Source organism: Scheffersomyces coipomensis, assembly GCF_036884675.1.
Source record: "Scheffersomyces coipomensis strain NRRL Y-17651 chromosome Unknown DFJ63scaffold_1, whole genome shotgun sequence".
In the NCBI taxonomy this organism is placed as follows: domain Eukaryota; kingdom Fungi; phylum Ascomycota; class Pichiomycetes; order Serinales; family Debaryomycetaceae; genus Scheffersomyces; species Scheffersomyces coipomensis.
Genome location: NW_027042892.1, coordinates 1,160,023 through 1,179,805, shown reverse-complemented (window position 1 = coordinate 1,179,805; position 19,783 = coordinate 1,160,023). Strand labels below are relative to the sequence as shown.

Sequence of the window (19,783 nt, the reverse complement as noted above, 5' to 3'; positions counted from 1 at the left end):
AGTTTATGGTAAAGGCTGTACCGAGTATCTCCATCAATTCACCTTTACCTTACCACTATCACTTATGGTTATATTTTCTTCCTAACCTACATGAATTGATAAAATTGAAACTTTAAGCCCTACCCTAAAACAGTAACAATAACGCTTACATTCATCAATGTAATTGTCTGTTAATGTCTTTCTGTTTGTCTTAAGATTCGTATCACTTTTATTTTTTATATTTTTTATTTCTTTATTTCTTTTTTTTTTTTTGGCTTTTTGCATTATTTCTGAAATAGTAAAACTGAAGAAGATATAAATATAAATCTAATTCTCCGTCACTTACCTTTCTTTCTTTAAGTTCGATTTACGAGTTTCCTTTCGTTTTAGTTTGCCTAGTTTTCCTAGTTTATATCCCCAAAAGTTATCCTGTATTCTTCATTACTCAAGTCCATTGCTTTTATACCAACGACAACAACAACCATCGTTTAAAACCAATCTACTGCTATTACTAAGTCAAATAACAATACCATAATGGCTAAACCAGTGGATACTCCCCTCGAAGATGGGAATTCCGATCTTCAACGACAGAAAAGAATGTTAAGTATGTTCTTTTCCAAGAACATTCCTCATTTACCTACCGATGAAGAAAGAAAAGTTTATCCTGAACGTTCATCAAATTACCTTTCAAGAATGTTCTTTTGGTGGTTAAGTCCCGTCATGCATACTGGTTATAAAAGAACTTTAGAACCAGAAGATTTATTCAAATTAAGTGAAGATATCAAAGTGGAAAATATGGCTCTTCGATTCAAATCAATTGTTTATCAAGATATTGAAAAAGCAAGAAAAAATCATATTATTGAAAAATGTAAAGCAAGAGGTGAAACTTTTGAAACTACTCCGGTTGATAGAAAAGTAGATTTAGAAGATTTCAAAATGCCAAAACTTTTAACAGTTTGGGCTTTATTAAAAACGTTTAAATATCAATATTTTGGTGCTTGTGTATTCTTAACTATTAATAACGTCGGTCAAACTACAAATCCTCTTTTAACAAAACGTTTAATTCAATTCGTTACTGATCGTGCTTATGGTTTACCAGAAAATATCGGGGTAGGTGTGGGTTATTCCTTTGGAGCTAGTCTTATCGTGTTCATTGTGGGGGTTTGTATTAATCATTTCTTTTATCGTTCAATGATAACTGGTGCTCAAGCCAAAGCAGTGTTAACCAAAGCAATTCTTGATAAATCATTTATTTTATCCGATACTTCAAGACATAAATATCCCGCTGGGAAAATCACTTCAATGATGGGTACAGATTTAGCTAGAATTGATTTTGCTATTGGTTTCCAACCTTTCTTATTCATGTTTCCAATCCCATTTATTATTGCTATTGCTATTTTAATCGTTAATATCGGTGTATCAGCTTTAGTTGGTATTGCTATTTTATTCATATTCATGGCTGGTATTGCCTTCTCTACCAAGAAATTATTCGCTTATAGAGCTAAAGCTAATAAATATACTGATGCAAGAGTTAATTATATTAAAGAAGCTTTAAATAATTTAAAAATTATTAAATATTATTCTTGGGAACCTCCATATCATGAAAATATTTCCCAAATTAGAAAATCTGAAATGAGAATCATTTATAGAATGCAAGTTTTAAGAAATATCGTTACCCGCCATGGCTATGTCTTTAACTTTATTTGCTTCCATGATTGCATTTTTAGTATTGTATGGTATTGGTACTCATGATAGAAACCCAGCTGCTATTTTCTCATCTATTTCCTTATTTAATACTTTAACTCAACAAGTTTTCTTAGTTCCAATGGCTTTATCTTCTGGTTCAGATGCTTATTTGGCTTTACAAAGAGTTGGTGATTTCTTAGCTAGTGAAGAAATTAATGTTAATGAAATTAAAATTGAAGCTGATGCCGATAAAATAAATGAAATGGATAATGATAATATTGCCATTGAAGTTAAAGATGCATCCTTTGAATGGGAAACATTTGGAAATGATGAAGAAGCTGATGAAATGGAAGAAGAGCAAGCTAAAGATAATGAAAAGGAAGCTGGTAAAAAATCATCAAAAGCAATTACTCCTGATTCTAAGCCTGATCCAATCTTACGTCATAAAGATTCATCAACTGAAAAGGAATTAGATCTTTCCGATTCAAGTTCTGATGATGAAGTTATCTTTACTGGATTAAATGATATTAATTTCACCATTTCAAAAGGTGAATTCATTGTTATTACTGGTTTAATCGGTTCTGGTAAATCATCTTTATTAAGTGCCATTTCAGGATTTATGAAACGTACTCAAGGTGAAGTTAATGTCGATGGATCATTATTATTATGTGGAACTCCATGGATTCAAAATACTACCGTCCAAGAAAATATCACATTTGGTATGGATTTTGATCAAAAGAAATATGATGATGTGATTTATGCATGTTCTTTAGAAAGTGATTTAGAAATCTTACCTGCTGGTGATCAAACTGAAATTGGTGAAAGAGGTATTACTTTATCCGGTGGTCAAAAGGCCAGAATCAATTTAGCAAGAGCTGTTTATGCTAATAGAGATATCATTCTTATGGATGATGTTTTATCGGCTGTTGATGCTAGAGTTGGTAAACATATTATGAATCAATGTATTCAAGATTTATTAAAAGAAAAAACTAGAATCTTAGCTACCCATCAATTATCATTGATTGGATCTGCTGATAAAGTTTTATTCTTAAATGGTGATGGTTCATTAGATTTCGGTACTATGGATGAATTAAAAGAAAGAAATGAAGGATTTAATAAATTAATGGCTTATAGTTCTGAATCAAAAGATGATGAAGATGAAGAAGATGCTGAAAAGGAAGAAATCATTGAAAATGAAGATGTTGTCGAATTAGAAAGAGATAATATTCAACGTCAATTAACTAGAAAATCAACCATTATTGAAAATGCTGATGATGAAGCTGTTCATAAAGATTTTAATAAAAATGTAGCTGAAAATGGTAAATTAATGGATCAAGAAGAAAGAGCCGTCAATGGTATCAGTTTTAACGTTTATAAACAATATATGATTTTAGGTTCAGGTGCTTTCACTCCTTGGGGTTTAGTACCAATCATGTTAACTGCTATGATTTTAACTACTTTCTGTCAATTATTCACCAATACTTGGTTATCATTCTGGACTGAATATAAATTTGAGAATTTAGACAATGGTTTCTATATTGGATTTTATGTGATGTTTACTGTTTTATCATTTGTGTTCTTAACTATTGAATTCATCATTGTGGTTTATATTACTAATACTGCTTCTGTTACCTTAAATGTTATGGCGGTTAAAAAAGTTTTACATGCTCCAATGTCATTTATGGATACAACTCCAATGGGTAGAATCTTAAATAGATTCACTAAGGATACTGATGTATTGGATAATGAAATTGGTGATCAATTAAGATTCTTCTTATTTGTGTTCTGTAATATTATTGGGGTTATTATCCTTTGTATTATTTATTTACCTTATTTTGCTATTGCAGTTCCATTCTTAGGTTTTATGTTTGTGGCTATTTCTAATTATTATCAAGCATCCGCTAGAGAAGTCAAACGTTTAGAAGCTATTCAAAGATCATTTGTTTATAATAATTTCAATGAAACTTTGAGTGGTATGCAAACTATTAAAGCTTATAAAGCTGAACAAAGATTCTCCAGTCGTAATTCTTATTTGATTGATAGAATGAATGAAGCTTATTATTTAACCATTGCCAATCAACGTTGGTTAGCCATTCATATGGATATAATTGCTTGTTGTTTTGCCTTAATGATTTCATTATTATGTGTTAATCGTGTGTTCCATATTAGTCCTGCCTCAGTTGGTTTATTATTATCCTATGTATTCCAAATCGCAGGACAATTATCTATGCTTATTAGAACTTTTACTCAAGTTGAAAATGAAATGAATTCAGTGGAAAGATTAAATGAATATGCTTTCAAATTACCTGAAGAAGCTCCTTATGAAATTCCTGAAAAGACTCCTCATCCATCATGGCCAAATGCTGGTGCAATTCAATTCACTGATGTATCCTTAACTTATAGACCAGGATTACCATTAGTATTAAAGGATTTAACTTTTGATATTAAACCAAGTGAAAAAATTGGTATTTGTGGTAGAACTGGGGCAGGTAAATCATCAATTATGACTGCCTTGTATAGATTATCTGAATTAGAACAAGGTAAAATTACTATTGATGATATTGATATTTCAGAATTAGGTTTAAGAGATTTAAGATCTAAATTATCGATTATTCCTCAAGATCCAGTCTTATTTAAAGGTACGATTAGAAAGAATTTAGATCCTTTCAATCAAAGTCCTGATAATAAATTATGGGATGCTTTAAGAAGAACTGGTTTAGTAGAAGCTGCTAGATTGGATGCTGTTAAACAACAAACTAGACCTAGTGATGATACTGATTTTGATCCTACTTCAATTCATAAATTCCATTTGGATCAATTAGTTGATGATGAAGGTACTAATTTCTCCTTAGGTGAAAGACAATTAATTGCCTTTGCCAGAGCTTTAGTAAGAGATTCAAAGATTCTTATTTTAGATGAAGCTACATCATCAGTTGATTATGAAACAGATTCTAAGATTCAAACTACTATTATTAAAGAATTTTCTCAATGTACAATCTTATGTATTGCTCATAGATTAAAGACCATTCTTAATTATGATAGAATCTTAGTATTGGATAAGGGTGAAATTAAAGAATTCGATACTCCATGGACCTTATTTAATGCCAAAGGTAGTATTTTCCAACAAATGTGTGAAAGATCAAGTATTACAGAAGATGATTTTAAATCTGCTACCAAGTTTTAATTTACCGTTGTACTCGGTTTAAATAGTACTTTTTAATTCAATTCATCATATTGTTTCGTTTGGTTATTTCGTTAAAAGTCAAACAAATCAAAAAAAGAACTCTATTTATTATTATTGTTAACATACAAGGGATAGACTGTCCCTTCTTTAAGTTCGTATTTTATAGTCAATTGCTCCATTTTTATATATACCTTTCTACACTTAATTAGTATAAAAAAAGTATTGGATTTTTAATCGTTGCTGTTATGTAAGAGTATTGTATAATTCATCAAATCAATTAGTAATGGCTACGTATAATAATTATGAAAGAGGCGTAGTAACTTGTACCTGAATAGACTGTTCAGGAACAAGCAATTTCCAAGAAATAACCAAATTAAACCGTTAAAAACTCTACTAAATCTAAAAATAGGAAATATTGCTCTTGCTGCAAACAATTACTCTATGTATGACTATATTTTATCATTATAACAATAATACACAGTTATAATCGTTATCTATGAGTTACTGGTGGTTATGACTGGTTGGTGGTATCAGTTGATCTAAAAATAAACCCTTCTATTTCGGGAAGGAAATCCTTACCGCAGTACCGAGCCCCATTCTCACCCATAAAATTTCGAAACCCCTTCAAATTCTGAAATATAAATAGAATGGCAACTGTGTTATTATTGATCAACCATAATAAATTTGATTTTAGAATGCCTCAAACTACAGATTCAACTCATTCAGGTGGCATGGGACTCTTTGCTAAATTGTCTGGTCAACCTCAATCGTATGCAAGGAAACAGAATTATATATTTGGTCAAACGTTAGGGGCTGGATCGTTTGGAATTGTGAGATGTGCTAGAGATAAATTCACTAATGAAGAGGTAGCCATTAAGATTATTTTAAAGAAAACATTGAAGGGTAATGAACAAGTGGTGATTGATGAAATTAAAATGTTACAAAATTTACATCATGATCATATCATTGGATTCAGAGATTGGTTTGAATCAAGAGATAAGTTTTATATTGTAACTCAATTGGCTACGGGTGGAGAATTATTTGATAGAATTATTGCAAAGGGAAGATTTACTGAACATGATGCTTCATTAGTTGTGGTTGAAATGTTGGAGGCAATTGCTTATTTACATGATCAAGATATTATTCATCGAGATTTAAAACCAGAAAATGTCATGTATTTAACTCCAGAAGATAATTCAAATATTGTCATAGTTGATTTTGGTATTGCTAAAAAGCTTAATGGATCTGATGATCTTTTAAATAATTCAGCTGGTACTTTTGGTTATGCTGCACCTGAAGTTTTCACTTCTGGTCATGGTAAACCTTGTGATATATGGTCATTAGGGGTTATTACTTATACTTTATTATCAGGACTTCAACCATTCAGAGCTCAAAATGGTAGAGATTTCATTGAAGAAACCAAGAATAATAATGGAGTTATCTTTTATAGTGATTATTGGTCTGATGTTTCAAAAGATGCTCGTAGATTTATTATCAAAGCTTTACAACTTAATCCAAAGGATAGACCTACTGCCAAAGAATTATTACAAGATCCATGGTTAGTTTCTATTGCTTCTGAACATAAGGAGACTGATTTATTACCAAACTTAAAGAAATTCGATGCCAGAGCTAAATTCAGACAAGCTATAATGATGGTTAAATTAAACAATAGAATCAAGAAATTGAAAGAAGTACAAACTGAACATGATGATGATCCAACTGAAATCAATCTTTATAGTAAATCAGGTTCATTATTCCATGATTCTGAGGAATTGACCAAGAGTGATGGTGGAATTGATTCATTAAGAAAATTGTCTGATATTATTAATAACATGGATACAGGTTTATCAAAGGCATCTGTATCCAATGTCAAATCTCCTTATGGTGACAGTGTCTCTAAAAAGGAAACTTTACGTACTGATGCATTTGTCCAATTAGTTCAAACTGCTTCTGAGAATAGAGAGCGGGTGAAAAGTTTCAAAGATGATGGAACTGATGCTCCAATCGAACCAGAAAAGTGATCTGCTTTCATGATTCGTTGCAATTAGAAGAACTTTCTCTATTTGTATTATTTATTTACTTTATTATTGTTATGTTTTCCATTACTTTACTTTTCTTTTCTTTTCAGATTTTTTAATTTAGTTTCTACAGTATTCTTTTTGATTCGTTTCTAACTTGCATTTGAGAACATTCCTCTAATATACATCATGACAATTATAAGGTTGTAACTAGTTAATTATTCATTCATTTTCAATTACGAGGCTATCTAATCAAAGAGTGCGTTGAGCAAAAAAAATTGAGGTCCGCCAAATTCGAAAATAAAAATTTCACGGTGATCAACCACATTATAGGTCTAATTATAGCTTCAACGCCAAGCTTTAGAAGGGGTGTACTAATTGAGATTGATTTATTCATAGAACGGTGTTTCATTACTATAAATTTGGTGAACAGCGGTGATTTAGAGATTGCAGGTCGATTTTTGACGTTTATTTTAATCTAAATTTACCACAAGCATACTTAATATTATATTATCATCATATCATGTCTGATCTTTCAGAGACAGAATCAACACCAGCTACCTCAGCTCTGCCTGTCAGACTGAGAACTCCTCAATTGTTTCTTGATGAACCAGATAAGACTGAAGAAGCTACCTCCAAATTCGTAGTGTTGTCGGAATGTACTTATACAAATAAGAATGTGGGATCTTCAGGTCAACACGAGTATATGACATGTGATTGTGAAGAGCATTGGGATCCAGAGTCACAACTGAACTTGGCATGTGGAGATGATTCAAACTGTATAAATAGATTCACTTCAGTTGAATGTGTGAATGGACAATGTGGATGTGGAGAGAATTGTCAGAATCAAAGATTTCAAAAAAAGCAATATGCTCCTGTATCTGTATTTCTAACTGAAAAGAAAGGATATGGACTTAGAGCTACGGAAGCATTGACTGAATCATCTTTTATTTATGAATATATCGGAGAAGTCATTGATGAACCAACATTTCGTAAAAGAATGATTGATTATGATACTAAACATTTCAAACATTTTTATTTCATGATGTTAAAGAATGATTCATTTATTGATGCTACCGTAAAGGGTTCATTAGCAAGATTTGTTAATCATTCATGTAATCCTAATGCATATGTAGATAAATGGGTAGTGGGTGGAAGATTAAGAATGGGTATTTTTGCTAAGAGATCAATCCAAAAAGGTGAAGAAATTACTTTCGACTATAATGTTGATAGATATGGAGCTCAATCTCAACCATGTTATTGTGGTGAGCCAAATTGTATTAAATTCATGGGGGGTAAAACTCAAACTGATGCTGCTTTATTATTACCCGAAGGTATTTCTGAAGCACTTGGTGTTACACCTCAACAAGAAAAACAATGGTTAAAACAGAATAAAGCTTCAAGAGCCAAACAACAAAGTGAAGATTCGGCCATTAATGAAAAATTCATTAAAGAACTTATTGTTGAACCATTGAAAGAACCAGAAGTATCCAAATTAATGGGAGCATTAATGAAATCTCAAGATTCAGTAATAATTTCGAAATTAATCCAAAGAATTAATTTATCAAAGGAAGATGATATCAATTCTGCCATTATTAGATTCCATGGATATAAAACTTTCTCGACTGTCATACAACAAATCAAAGATGAAGGAAATAATGGTTTAATGATTATGATACTTGAAATTTTAAATAGATGGCCAAAAGTATTCCGGAATAAGATTTCATCATCTCAAATTGAAGATGTTATAAAAGATATCAATGCTACTACTAAACAAATTGTAATTAGAAAATTATCAGCTAAATTATTAGATGAATGGAGTAAACTTGAAATGGCTTATAGAATTCCAAAAACTAATGGTGGAAGTGGTATAACTGATTTATCGCTGTATGGTAGATCTGGTCGTTCTCCAGATGCAGAATCAGCATCAACCCCATCAGCAGCTACAACTGTTGATGATGAAACTTTACCACTAGGATGGGAATCTGCTCCAGATCCAACTACAGGAAAGACATATTATTTTCATCGTGAGTTACAAAAGACTCAATGGGATAGACCTGGCGCTATCCCTCTTGGTCCTAAAGCAGTGGTTAAACAATTAACTCCTTCTCGTCCATATAGACAAACTAGTGGTAATAATAATGGTAATAGTAATAATGGTGGTACTCCAAGTGGTCAAAATTTATTTAGAGAGGAACTTGCCAAAGAAGAAGAAATCAAATTAAAATTACAACGTGAAGCTGAATTCAAAAAAGTTCAAGAAAGACAACAAAAATTAGATAATTTAATTGAACAAACCAAAAGAGTAGAGCAAGAAAGAAGAGATCTTGAATTAAAGGAGAAGCAAAGATTGTTGAAGGAGAGATTAGCCGCCAAGAAACTACAATTAAAGAAATCATCCACATCATCATCGTCATCATCAACAGGCCGTCATCATCATTCATCAAATGGCGGTAGTCATCATCAACACGCATCTAGTGATAAACCTAGATCATCATCAAATCCAAACAACCTTGAAAATAAATGGAAACATTTATTTGCCAATTATGTTCCTAATTTAATTAGGAAGAAAGCCGGAGATCTTGATCGTGATGATCTTAAAGGGTGTGCTAAAGATATTGCTAATAAATTGGCTGAAAAGGAAATTTCAAGAGGTACAAGATCAAATGTTCCTTCTGAATTGGATAAACATAAATTAAAGAAAATTGGAGAATTTGTCGATGCATATATGGAAAAATTCTTAGTTAGATATAATGCCAAACATAAAAAGAGATCCCATGAAGATTCTCCTGGTGACGAAGAAGGAGATGTGAAACGTACAAGGGATTAAAAAATAATATGGTACTGCTAATACCATGTATATAAGAATCTGTATAATTTACAATGTATAATAATTTGTTAGAAGCATAATAAAGAAAGTATGTGTATTAAGGGGTGTATAATATCTATTAAAGTGGGGGGGGGGGGGGCGAAGGTACTATATAAAACAAACTGGATTAATTAATGAATGGATGAATAAATAGGACGACATGAAGATAAGATTAATCTCTTTCTAATAAGTTTGGTAAGTTTTCAATTGATTCAGAACCATAAATGATTTGATAAGTTGCTTCAAATAATGGGAAATCATCTAATTTATCAACATTAACTAAAAGTTCATGAACTTCTTTGACAGTAATGATACCTTGAGAACTTTGACCATTCAATAATTCCTTTTCAGCTTCTAAAGCGGAAGCACCAGTTTCAGCCATGTACCTACCAACTTTAACATTTCTACCACCTGAACAAGTTGTAATTAAATCAGCTACACCAGCAGATTCAGCGGTAAAAGTTTCACTTTGAGATGATGGGAAAAACATATTGGAAAATTTAATAATTTCTAATAATCCAACTCTCATAACGGCTGCTTTGGCATTATCTCCCCATGAAAGTCCTTCCACGAATCCGACAGTTAAAGCAACGATATTCTTTAAAGCACCAGCGACAGAAACACCTTCCACATCACGAATAACATTAACATGGAAATAAGGTCTATGGAAAGCAGCTTTAAGAACAAATTCATCAATATCTTTACCTGGACCTCTATAACTAGAAGGTAATCTATAAGCCACGGTTGTTTCTGACCATTTACATCTGGCAACTTCAGGAGCCAAATTTGCACCTGATAAGACTCCACATGTTATACCTAATTTTTCAGTAATAACAGTAGATAATAATTTACATCCAGCTGGAGTAACTTCTAACCCTTTTAAACATGAAATGGCTCTTGTATTTGGAGATACATGACCTTTTAATTGTTCACAAATTTTTGGTAAGAATTGATGAGGTAAATTAAAGATTAATAAATCAGCATCATAAGCAGTTTTAACGATATCAGGAACTGCAACTAAATTATTTGGTAATTTAACTCCTGGTAAGTATCTAACATTTTCATGATTAGTATTTATAATATCAGTTAAATTCTTTCCATCAACTTTTTCTTCAAATACCCACATTTTAACATGATGTCTGAAGAGATGAGGTCTTGCTTGAGCGTTTTCAGCTACCACTTTAGCAATGGTTGTCCCCCAATTACCAGAACCAATGACGGCGATTCTGAAGGGATGTTCTGGAGCTAATGATTGTTCACGTCTATGATAATGCCATTGACCTGAAGCATCAGTTTTGTTGGGGTTTAAGATTTGAGATAATTGTTGTAATCTTTCTGTGGCTTGTTGTTGTTGTTGGGATGCCATCTTTAACGGTGTTCTTCGAAGTATATAGGGACTAGATTTAAAAAGGGATGAAGAAAACAATGTTAACGTTGTAGTTATGGGTGATGACTTCTAAGTTCAATTAGGAAATGTAATTGACGATTAATGATAAATTGAACTTTTGAATGTGTTTGATAACAGTAGATATAACCTAAATTGAAAAACTTGTCGAAAAAACGATAACTTTTAACAGGTGAAAGATTTGGTATACTTTCAGCCTTATATATATAAGTTTGTGCCTATATTAGTTGGTGATGATGATTCAAATATTTTTCTTTTTTTGTTTGGGTTAGGAACCGAGGAGTTTCGGTATTTGCAATTTAAAATTATTTCTGATTATGATTTGACTTCCGTTAAAATTTTAGATATAGTATAGAGATTGCGTTAAGAGATTACCTTAAAATAGTTAAGGTTCTACTATTGTATGAGGCTTATTGTGTTTTGTATGTAATATGACTTGAATATGACATAAAACAATGATTGACCACAAAACACCGATATAGCAATTATAAATATGTAAACTGTTGATTTCATTGCAACCAAACATTTATGGTTATAGAATCGATATTTTTCATTCAAATATATATTTACCCCTATGTTGGAAGTATACATTACTATTATGCTAACGATACCTTCCTATGGCTCCTATTTCCATTTATTACTATCATTCCCAACAAAAAAAGTGGAGGTAGATCCAACCAAAAATGGATTTAGACATAGGGGGAGTTAAGTGTAAGATCAGATCAGATTCGATTAATTATCGGTCTCACATCGAGGGTGAAACCCATTTTACTATTACTCTATTCTATCTTATCAATTATGAGTCATGTCATGAACTAACCATATGAAACCATCTTATGACTTGACTTAAATTATGTCATTTAATTAGTTATAGTCAGTAGCAGCAGCAACAGCTGTTACAAAAAAAAAAGAAATTCCATCACCAGACCAAGAAAGTAATTGCAAGCGAATACCCAAGCAAATGACAGCACGATAACTGTTTCGAAGATATATCATCGTTAGATGTTCGTAAATACATGGTACAGATAACCTTCCTTTATAATTTAACGTGATCACTATTAGTTTAGTTTTAGAAGTAATCTTCTAGAGATCAAGTCTTGTGGTTTCAGTCTCGTGACAATTATTTTGTGAAGGGACGCTGCCTAATTAGGCAATACCACTTCTAACCGAGGATTATAAATCAGGAAGAAAGGAAATACCTTTATCTATCTACAATGCATTAAACAGCCTATAATGAAAATATGAATCAAATAATATTAATACAAAACCTACATATGAAATATACAATTAAAGAAGTTGAAATAAACAAACAAAAAGAAAAAAATTAGCACAGTGAATATTTTATAGATGGATCTTATTTTTAAAACGTACTTACATCAAATCCACTATTACCACCTCTTGAACTATGATCATTATCATCATCATCATCACCACCATTTGGGGTGGAATTCTTTGGATCTCGTAAATAATTCAAATTATCAATATATAATTTTTTATCGGCATTACGTTTACAAGTTAATGTACCCATATGTCTTTTTAAAGCATCTTTTCTAGCGAATCCTTTACCACATAATTCACAAATATTAGGTGGGATAGTTAAATGTTGCTTTTCATGTCTTTTTAAATCAGATGATCTTCTAAATGACATTGAACATTTCTCACATAAAAATTTCCGAACTGTTTCATTACCTGATTCAGCTAAAGATTGTTTTCGAATAGTGCTGGCACTACCAATTGATAAGGATCGATTTGAAGTTAAACTATCATGTAAACTAGAAGCTAATCCATGAACGGAATGCGATCTAGCTCCACTTCCACTACTATCCGCTGTAGTTGGAGTAATATTGGTGTTTGTAGATGATGAAGCAGATAAATCTGGACTATCTTTATTATATCGAACTCCAGCAACTTTATAAGTTAATGGTTCACCAATTAAGAAATTCCAACCATCATTATTTGAACTAGGATGATTTGAACGATTTGGAATAGTCAAATTTGGTTTTGATTGAGATTGTGAATGGGAACTTGATGATTCTGGATGATCATGATCACCTTGAAATATATCATTACTTAAATTTGGAAATTGTTCATAAAATCCTTGAATATTTAATTGACCCTTTTGATTAGTTGTAATATCACTCCCTCTTCCAATAGGGTTTCCATGAGGTGAGGCAGCATATTGTAATCTTGTTAATAAATCTTGAATGGTTGGATCAACTAAGGCTGATCCATTTGGATTTGCTCCCGCTGCAGTGGCAACTAAAGCTTCTCTGGCAAGTCTTAAGAATCTTGCATCTTCATCATCAGTTTGAACTTGGTCTACATGTACTTGAGATGGTTTTCGATATGATTTCAATGAAGGTGGTTGTTGAGATTCTTGGGGTTGTTGTTGTTGTTGTTGCTGTTGATGATGCTGTGAAATTTGGGATGGTGGTGTACTAACAGATAATAAGGGTGGTGTGGGAATATTAAGACTATCTCTTCTTATATTTGTCGAAGTTGTATTTGAAGTACCTCTTGGAGAATTAAAACTTCTTGTATAACTTACATTTTGTTCAATTGAACTTGGAGTATGTCTTTGAGTAGGTAATAAGAAATTTATATTTGAATTTGGTGAAGAAGCAGCGCTTGATCTTTTATTAGGATTGTTGGTATTGGTATTGGATGGATTTGATGGATTATTTGGTGTTGTTGAAGATGGGGAATTATGACTGAATGGGCTCGTGGGCCTAGGTTGAGGTGAAAACATATTATTAAATCGATTTGACGTAGTTAAGTTTGGTCGATTAGGTGGAGGATATGTTTGCGATTGTAATTGTGGAGCTTGTGGTTGAGAAGGTAATGGTTCATGAAAGTGTTGTTGTTGTGGTTGTTGTTGTTGTTTATTGGTATCTATAGGATTAGTATTGGTTCTACGACTATTACTATTCCTTGTTGTATTATTATTGTATGAGCGACCAAACTGTGGCTGATCTGGGTCCATAAGAACTTGAACACGAGATTTGAGAAAATGAACAACAAAAGGTTGGAAAACAAAGGTTATGAAAATGAAAGTAATAAAATGAAGGATTGTTCGATAATATATTACTTTGTTCGTAAGTGGTTTGGATGTATTGAAGATTCAATGTAGTTGTTTTTATAGTTATTATTTTGAATGTAATTATTAATGGTAAACTTTTCAAACATTCACGGTAGCAGCGTATAAAAGGTGGGTAACTGAGTTGAATGATATATTTTTCAGCAGTAAATATAAAATGAAATCAATTGATGGGGTAGTTTAAACTTAAGAAATCTAGACTGATGATATCAATATTAAATTATCAAAACTTAACAGGGAAATATATCTGATTATAAACAACCAAGACAAACAAACGTTTGTGTCTATTTTTTCAAATTGGCAACAAAAAAAAAAGTGTGGTGGTTGAAAAAAAGAGATGAAAGTACACCCAAGTTATTTCCTATTTGAACGTTTAGATAGAATCTGTGTGGAAAGATGGTATACGGGGTTTGTCCCAAGGATTCGTCCTCAAAACTATGACTTTATTCTTCTTGTTGTTGATGGAATATTTGGTGGTATAATTTTTTATTTTTACGATTGGGATCGTTAATTTGTCTCTCTATTTATTATTTATTTTTTTATTGCAACAATTGGTATTTGGTACACGTTAAATTGTTAGCGACCTTTGACTGTCTGATTTCACACCCCCCTCAAAATTGTAATGATGAATAGTTGAAGTAATACCAATTATAACAAAACTGGCATCTACTAACGTTATAAATAAAGGTTGATGGAAATGGTTCTAAATTTTATTTGATAATAAACTTTTGAGTTGATTGAAGTTTATCCTTTTTTTGAAATTTAAGAAAAGTTGATTGTCCCTTTAACTGTGGAGCCACACTTTTTTAAGCTTCTTGTTAGAGCGGCCAAATTCTTAAAATTTAATTCTGCGTGTCTGTCTATCTGTCTGTCTGATAGGTTTATATATAAAACTTGATATTTCTTCTTCCCTTTTGATGCCTTGTCAAATTGAACAATGATATATTTCTTGGTGGCAATTACAATTATAATTAATAATTGCAATTAGTAATATGAATTCCAGTTACTGAGATACTTACGTTTAAACTAACTAACGGTTGAAGTTAGCGACAACCTTAAAAAAAAGAATCTGCAAAAGTCGGCCACTATTAAACAATCCAATTGTAACAGTATCTTATTCTGTGTATGTCTCCTATTGTAACTAAAACTTGGTTTGTCAAATTGTGGATGTATTTACGTTAATTTTTTGACTAAAAGGCATTTTCTGATCGGTCTTGTTCAATTTTTTTAATGTTGCGAAAAATTTAAAAATTATTTTATGACGCCACGTGACTTCAGCTAATCCAAAAAAAAAAATCTGTTCCTCGCCTTCTAATGCTTATTCAAACATTATCAATATTGCAAATTTATCTGAAATTATTCTCTATCATATTCGTAACTGATATCATCATAAAAGGTTAGAATGGGAAATATATCTTTGATGTAAGGTACGGCTCTATTCTTGGTATATTTTCTATTTTCTATTTTCTATTTTCTATTTTCCTTTCTTTTAACTAAAATGATGATATTAGTTGATGCAAAATCAATTAACAGGATGTATCAACTGCATTAGGAATTACAGAATCATTTATCTAACGAAAGGCTCAATCTACTTATAAATCGAAGTTGGATCAATTAACTTTAAGCTCCTATCGGAAGTAATTGAGACCTTTGCAACCAGTAACAGACAGACGTTTGTTCTAGAAATCAGATATTTACAGGTTTGATATCCCAACCCCTCTTCTTTTTACATTTTATACACTTTTACAGTTTACACCAACTATTTTACATGTTTTAATTTATTTCCTGTATATTAAAATATCCTGCATATACCGTTTTTGTTCTCCCTCTTTTTTCGTTTTAGTTTTGGTGTAAGCAGAAACAGACACTCCTTTTCAAAGAGATGAATTATAATTCAAATAAGACCAATAGATAACGTGTTTTAACTCATATCACTTAGTTAAATCTATGACACTCAGTGCATACTTTTAAACCATCGTCTCTTGAAGAAAATAGCAAAAAACAAAACTCAATCCAATCATGACTTATCAAGATTTACCATCTCGACAAAAATCACAACGTCTAATCAATCGACTCAAGAGTCAACAACAACAGCAACAATTCCAACAATATAAACAACGTGCTAAGAACATAAACAACATTAATGAATTATTACCTGGTTTGAATGATATCAGTGATGCATTTGAAGCATTACCTCTTGATTTAATTAAATATTTCACCTTATTAAAGGAAATCGATGCTAAATGTATTAATTCTATACCTCAAATAAATTATCTTATTAAAAATCATATTAATGGATTACATGAAACTAAAGATGAAGAGAATGAACAATCTAAACAAGAGAAGAAATCAGATGATTTTAAACGATTGTTTTTAATTAAATCTAAAATTAATGAAATTATCCCATGTTTAGAAGAGAAAATGCATGTTACATCCGTTGCTACAGATTTATTACATAAACATATGTATAGAATCAATAATGATTATAAATTGATCATTAATAATAATGAAATCCCTGAATCCATCAGAATCGGACCTTTGAATCATCCTGCTATGATTATGGATTCAAGTTTTGTTAATAGTAACAGTGTCAATGGTAATGCTGCTGATAGATCAGCTCAAGCTCAAAGAAGTGAAAGTAGAAGGGAGGCTTTGGCAGCTAAGAAAGCTAATAAGGAAGATTCTGATGATCATGTTACTACTAAGAAAAAGAGAAATAATAATAAAGAAGCTACACCTTTAGATTCAAATGCAAATGGTAGTGGAAAACATATCAATAATAATAGTAATAATGGTAATAATGCCAATAATTCTAATAATAATAATAATGGTTCAGGTACAACTACTACTAAAAAGAGATCAAGAAAAGAACCTGAAGATAAACAAAAAGCCATTACTCCATCATCATCGGCTGGTTCTAATCCTGCCAATCCATCAAATATTCCTAATAACAATACCGCTGCTAATGTCAATAATGGATCTAATGTGAATGGCCCATCGAATGGACCAGCAAAGAAGAAATCTAAACCTAAAAAGGAAGAAAGTACCGATATCATTGCAAGAGAAGGAGGTCAACTCACAACTGAAAGTGGTCATAAGATTAAAGTTGATATTATTGCTCAACAAAAGACTGCCGGTGGTTCATCAACTAATGTCGAGCCTACCTATTGTTATTGTAATCAAGTGTCATTTGGTGAAATGGTGGGTTGTGATGGTGATGATTGTAAACGTGAATGGTTTCATTTACCTTGTATTGGATTTAAAAATCCTCCAAAGGGGAAATGGTATTGTGATGATTGTTTAATCAAAATGAAAAAGGTTAAAAAGATATAAAATTTGTCTAATCTATATATCTATGTACGTATTGTATGTATGTAATTAATTAATTAATTAATGTGTTTTTTGTCTAGTATAACTCATCATTTAACCATGAATTTAACATATGTAAAGATTCTCTTGGTTTATCATGAGGAACCATATGACCGGCATTATAAATTCTTAAAAAGGTGAAATTCTCATAATATTTAACTTCTCCACTTGGAACTTCATTTGAAGTGATTTTCCATGGTTTTAATGGTTGTTTATTAAAGAAATAATGACCGGAGTAAGGTAAATTATTAGTCCATTCATAATTTCCAACCCAATTACATCTATAATCTTTATCACCAGCATAAATCAATACTCTAACTTTGGTTTCTAATAATTCAGTAATGAATTGTTGATGAGGGATGGCTTTATCACCAACAGAATGGAATAAACGAGATACAGATGATGAACATCCGGAAAATTCACCAATCACTTTAGGATCAACTCCGACCACTTGTTTGATGGATGGAAGAGTTAAATATTCAGATACGTAATCAATAGGTTTATAACAATCACCAGTATCATCAGGACTTTCATGACATGGAACTCTAATATCAAATGGATTTAATCCAGTTTTATCAAAGGGTCCAAACATGGCTTTAGAGCAGAATGAATCTGCAGTAGCACAAACAGTAGCATTAGTTGGATCAGCATAACATTCATCTAAACCAACTTTACATTCAGGATAAATATCTTCAAGATGTTGACAATCTTCAGCACTAATGATAGGATGATATCCACCTTGACCACAAGCCATAGGAATTAAAGCTTTATATTGTTGAATGGCATCAGTTATACCGTTCCCAATCAAGACACTGGCTAATTCGAATGATCTATCCTTTTGATTTATGATTTCACTAGCGAATTTAGGGATATAGTGACCAGCGTATGATTCACCTGAAATATGAAATTTGTTATTTAAAAATTGGGGAAATTTCTTAAAGAATAATTCTAAAAATATATAAACATCTTTACCTGCAATATCAGTACTATTGACATTAACTGATAATGGATCATCAGAATATGAATATCCCACCCCAATAGGTTGATCTAAAAAGATCACAGATGCATTTGAATTCCAACTATATGGATTATATTGAGGTTGTAAAGTTTCATTAATGAAAGATGGACCTAATTCAAAGAATAATCCAGTGGTGGATGAACAACCTGGTCCACCATTTAACCATAATACAATTGGATCATTAAGGGGATCATTTCTCGATTCAAAAAACCAATAGAATAAATGTTTGGATTCGGCAATATCAAAATACCCCGTATATTGATTAACCACATCCAAGCCTAAACTTTTAGGATTCAATTGTTGGATTCTTAATTGATGATCTTCGAATTGATTAATATTTAACACTTCATATTCAGTTTGTGTCTGTTTATGATTGTGTTCTTTACTTAAATCCAAATGTAATACATTATCGTTAGGATGGGGGATTAAATTTGAGATTGAAAATGAAAAGACAGGTACAGAGGCTGCAATTATCAAAACTGCCAATTGATTGAAAAGTTTCATGATGAAATTAACACGTGTGAATTGTGTCCGTTCTAGTATATGGCAAACCGGTCAATTGGTGTGGATTGATCTTATATATATATATATATATATCTTTTTATACTTATCTTTAAGTTTGATTAGATTAGCTTGTCGCTCGAGATATCTCTCATTATGGAGCCGTACCAAATTTGACATTATGGAGAAAAGTACCGATTAGGAAAGGCCCGACGAGTTGGCTCAATTGGGAAATAGCGCCGGAACATATTAAAAAAAACCCTTTCAACTTTTCTTATTTGGTATTGTAAGGGTCAATAACATATTTATAAAAAGTTTTTGCGCTTTTGTATCAAAGTATAATTATTGAATTAAAGTCAAAGAACTGGAAAGTGTAATCTAGTTTAGTAGATTTTGGGAAAGCTTAAAATCAGACGAGAGATAAACGTAAAACCAACCACAAAAAAAAAAGTGTCAGATTATTTTAAAAATGACTGAATTGATAAATAAATCAGACATTAATATTCTCCATTCATAGCCAAGGCTGACACTTTTAATTCAACCAGTCAAGTCAAATAAGGTCAATTGATCTAAAATAGAGGCTAACTGCCTCCCTATAAGATTAATTCAAGGATATCTCCCTCTCTGATATCCTCGGCACACTTGGATGGAAATATA

At 31.6% G+C, this 19,783-nt stretch overlaps 7 protein-coding genes across 7 annotated transcripts; 4 read left to right on the top strand and 3 right to left on the bottom strand. All coding sequences in view use genetic code 12, as the record gives it.

Moving 5' to 3' along the window:
• Positions 1–513: 513 nt before the first annotated feature.
• Positions 514–4,849, top strand: DFJ63DRAFT_339281 (P-loop containing nucleoside triphosphate hydrolase protein; the record flags this gene model as incomplete). The annotated part of the gene is made up of 2 exons (XM_064908711.1): positions 514–1,705; positions 1,743–4,849. 2 exons carry the CDS (start codon positions 514–516, stop codon positions 4,847–4,849), a joined length of 4,299 nt encoding a protein of 1,432 aa, XP_064764711.1.
• Positions 4,850–5,580: 731 nt separating this feature from the next.
• CMK2 (calmodulin-dependent protein kinase) lies at positions 5,581–6,870 on the top strand (the record flags this gene model as incomplete). The annotated part of the gene is made up of 1 exon (XM_064904719.1): positions 5,581–6,870. The coding sequence occupies one exon, from the start codon at positions 5,581–5,583 to the stop codon at positions 6,868–6,870; it is 1,290 nt and encodes a 429-aa protein (XP_064764710.1).
• A 520-nt stretch (positions 6,871–7,390) lies between these two features.
• SET2 (histone methyltransferase) lies at positions 7,391–9,786 on the top strand (the record flags this gene model as incomplete). The annotated part of the gene is made up of 2 exons (XM_064905412.1): positions 7,391–9,172; positions 9,245–9,786. The coding sequence occupies 2 exons, from the start codon at positions 7,391–7,393 to the stop codon at positions 9,695–9,697; spliced, it is 2,235 nt and encodes a 744-aa protein (XP_064764709.1). The 3' UTR covers positions 9,698–9,786.
• A 122-nt stretch (positions 9,787–9,908) lies between these two features.
• Positions 9,909–11,102, bottom strand: GPD1 (glycerol-3-phosphate dehydrogenase (NAD(+)); the record flags this gene model as incomplete). Its single annotated transcript, XM_064904665.1, has 1 exon — positions 9,909–11,102. The coding sequence occupies one exon, from the start codon at positions 11,100–11,102 to the stop codon at positions 9,909–9,911; it is 1,194 nt and encodes a 397-aa protein (XP_064764708.1).
• Positions 11,103–12,487: 1,385 nt separating this feature from the next.
• Positions 12,488–14,124, bottom strand: DFJ63DRAFT_339277 (uncharacterized protein; the record flags this gene model as incomplete). The annotated part of the gene is made up of 1 exon (XM_064908710.1): positions 12,488–14,124. One exon carries the CDS (start codon positions 14,122–14,124, stop codon positions 12,502–12,504), a length of 1,623 nt encoding a protein of 540 aa, XP_064764707.1. The 3' UTR covers positions 12,488–12,501.
• Positions 14,125–16,257: 2,133 nt separating this feature from the next.
• Positions 16,258–17,571, top strand: PHO23 (Pho23p; the record flags this gene model as incomplete). Its single annotated transcript, XM_064907753.1, has 1 exon — positions 16,258–17,571. One exon carries the CDS (start codon positions 16,258–16,260, stop codon positions 17,569–17,571), a length of 1,314 nt encoding a protein of 437 aa, XP_064764706.1.
• A 73-nt stretch (positions 17,572–17,644) lies between these two features.
• DFJ63DRAFT_321670 (S10 family peptidase) lies at positions 17,645–19,129 on the bottom strand (the record flags this gene model as incomplete). The annotated part of the gene is made up of 2 exons (XM_064907352.1): positions 17,645–18,945; positions 19,012–19,129. 2 exons carry the CDS (start codon positions 19,127–19,129, stop codon positions 17,645–17,647), a joined length of 1,419 nt encoding a protein of 472 aa, XP_064764705.1.
• Positions 19,130–19,783: the final 654 nt, after the last annotated feature.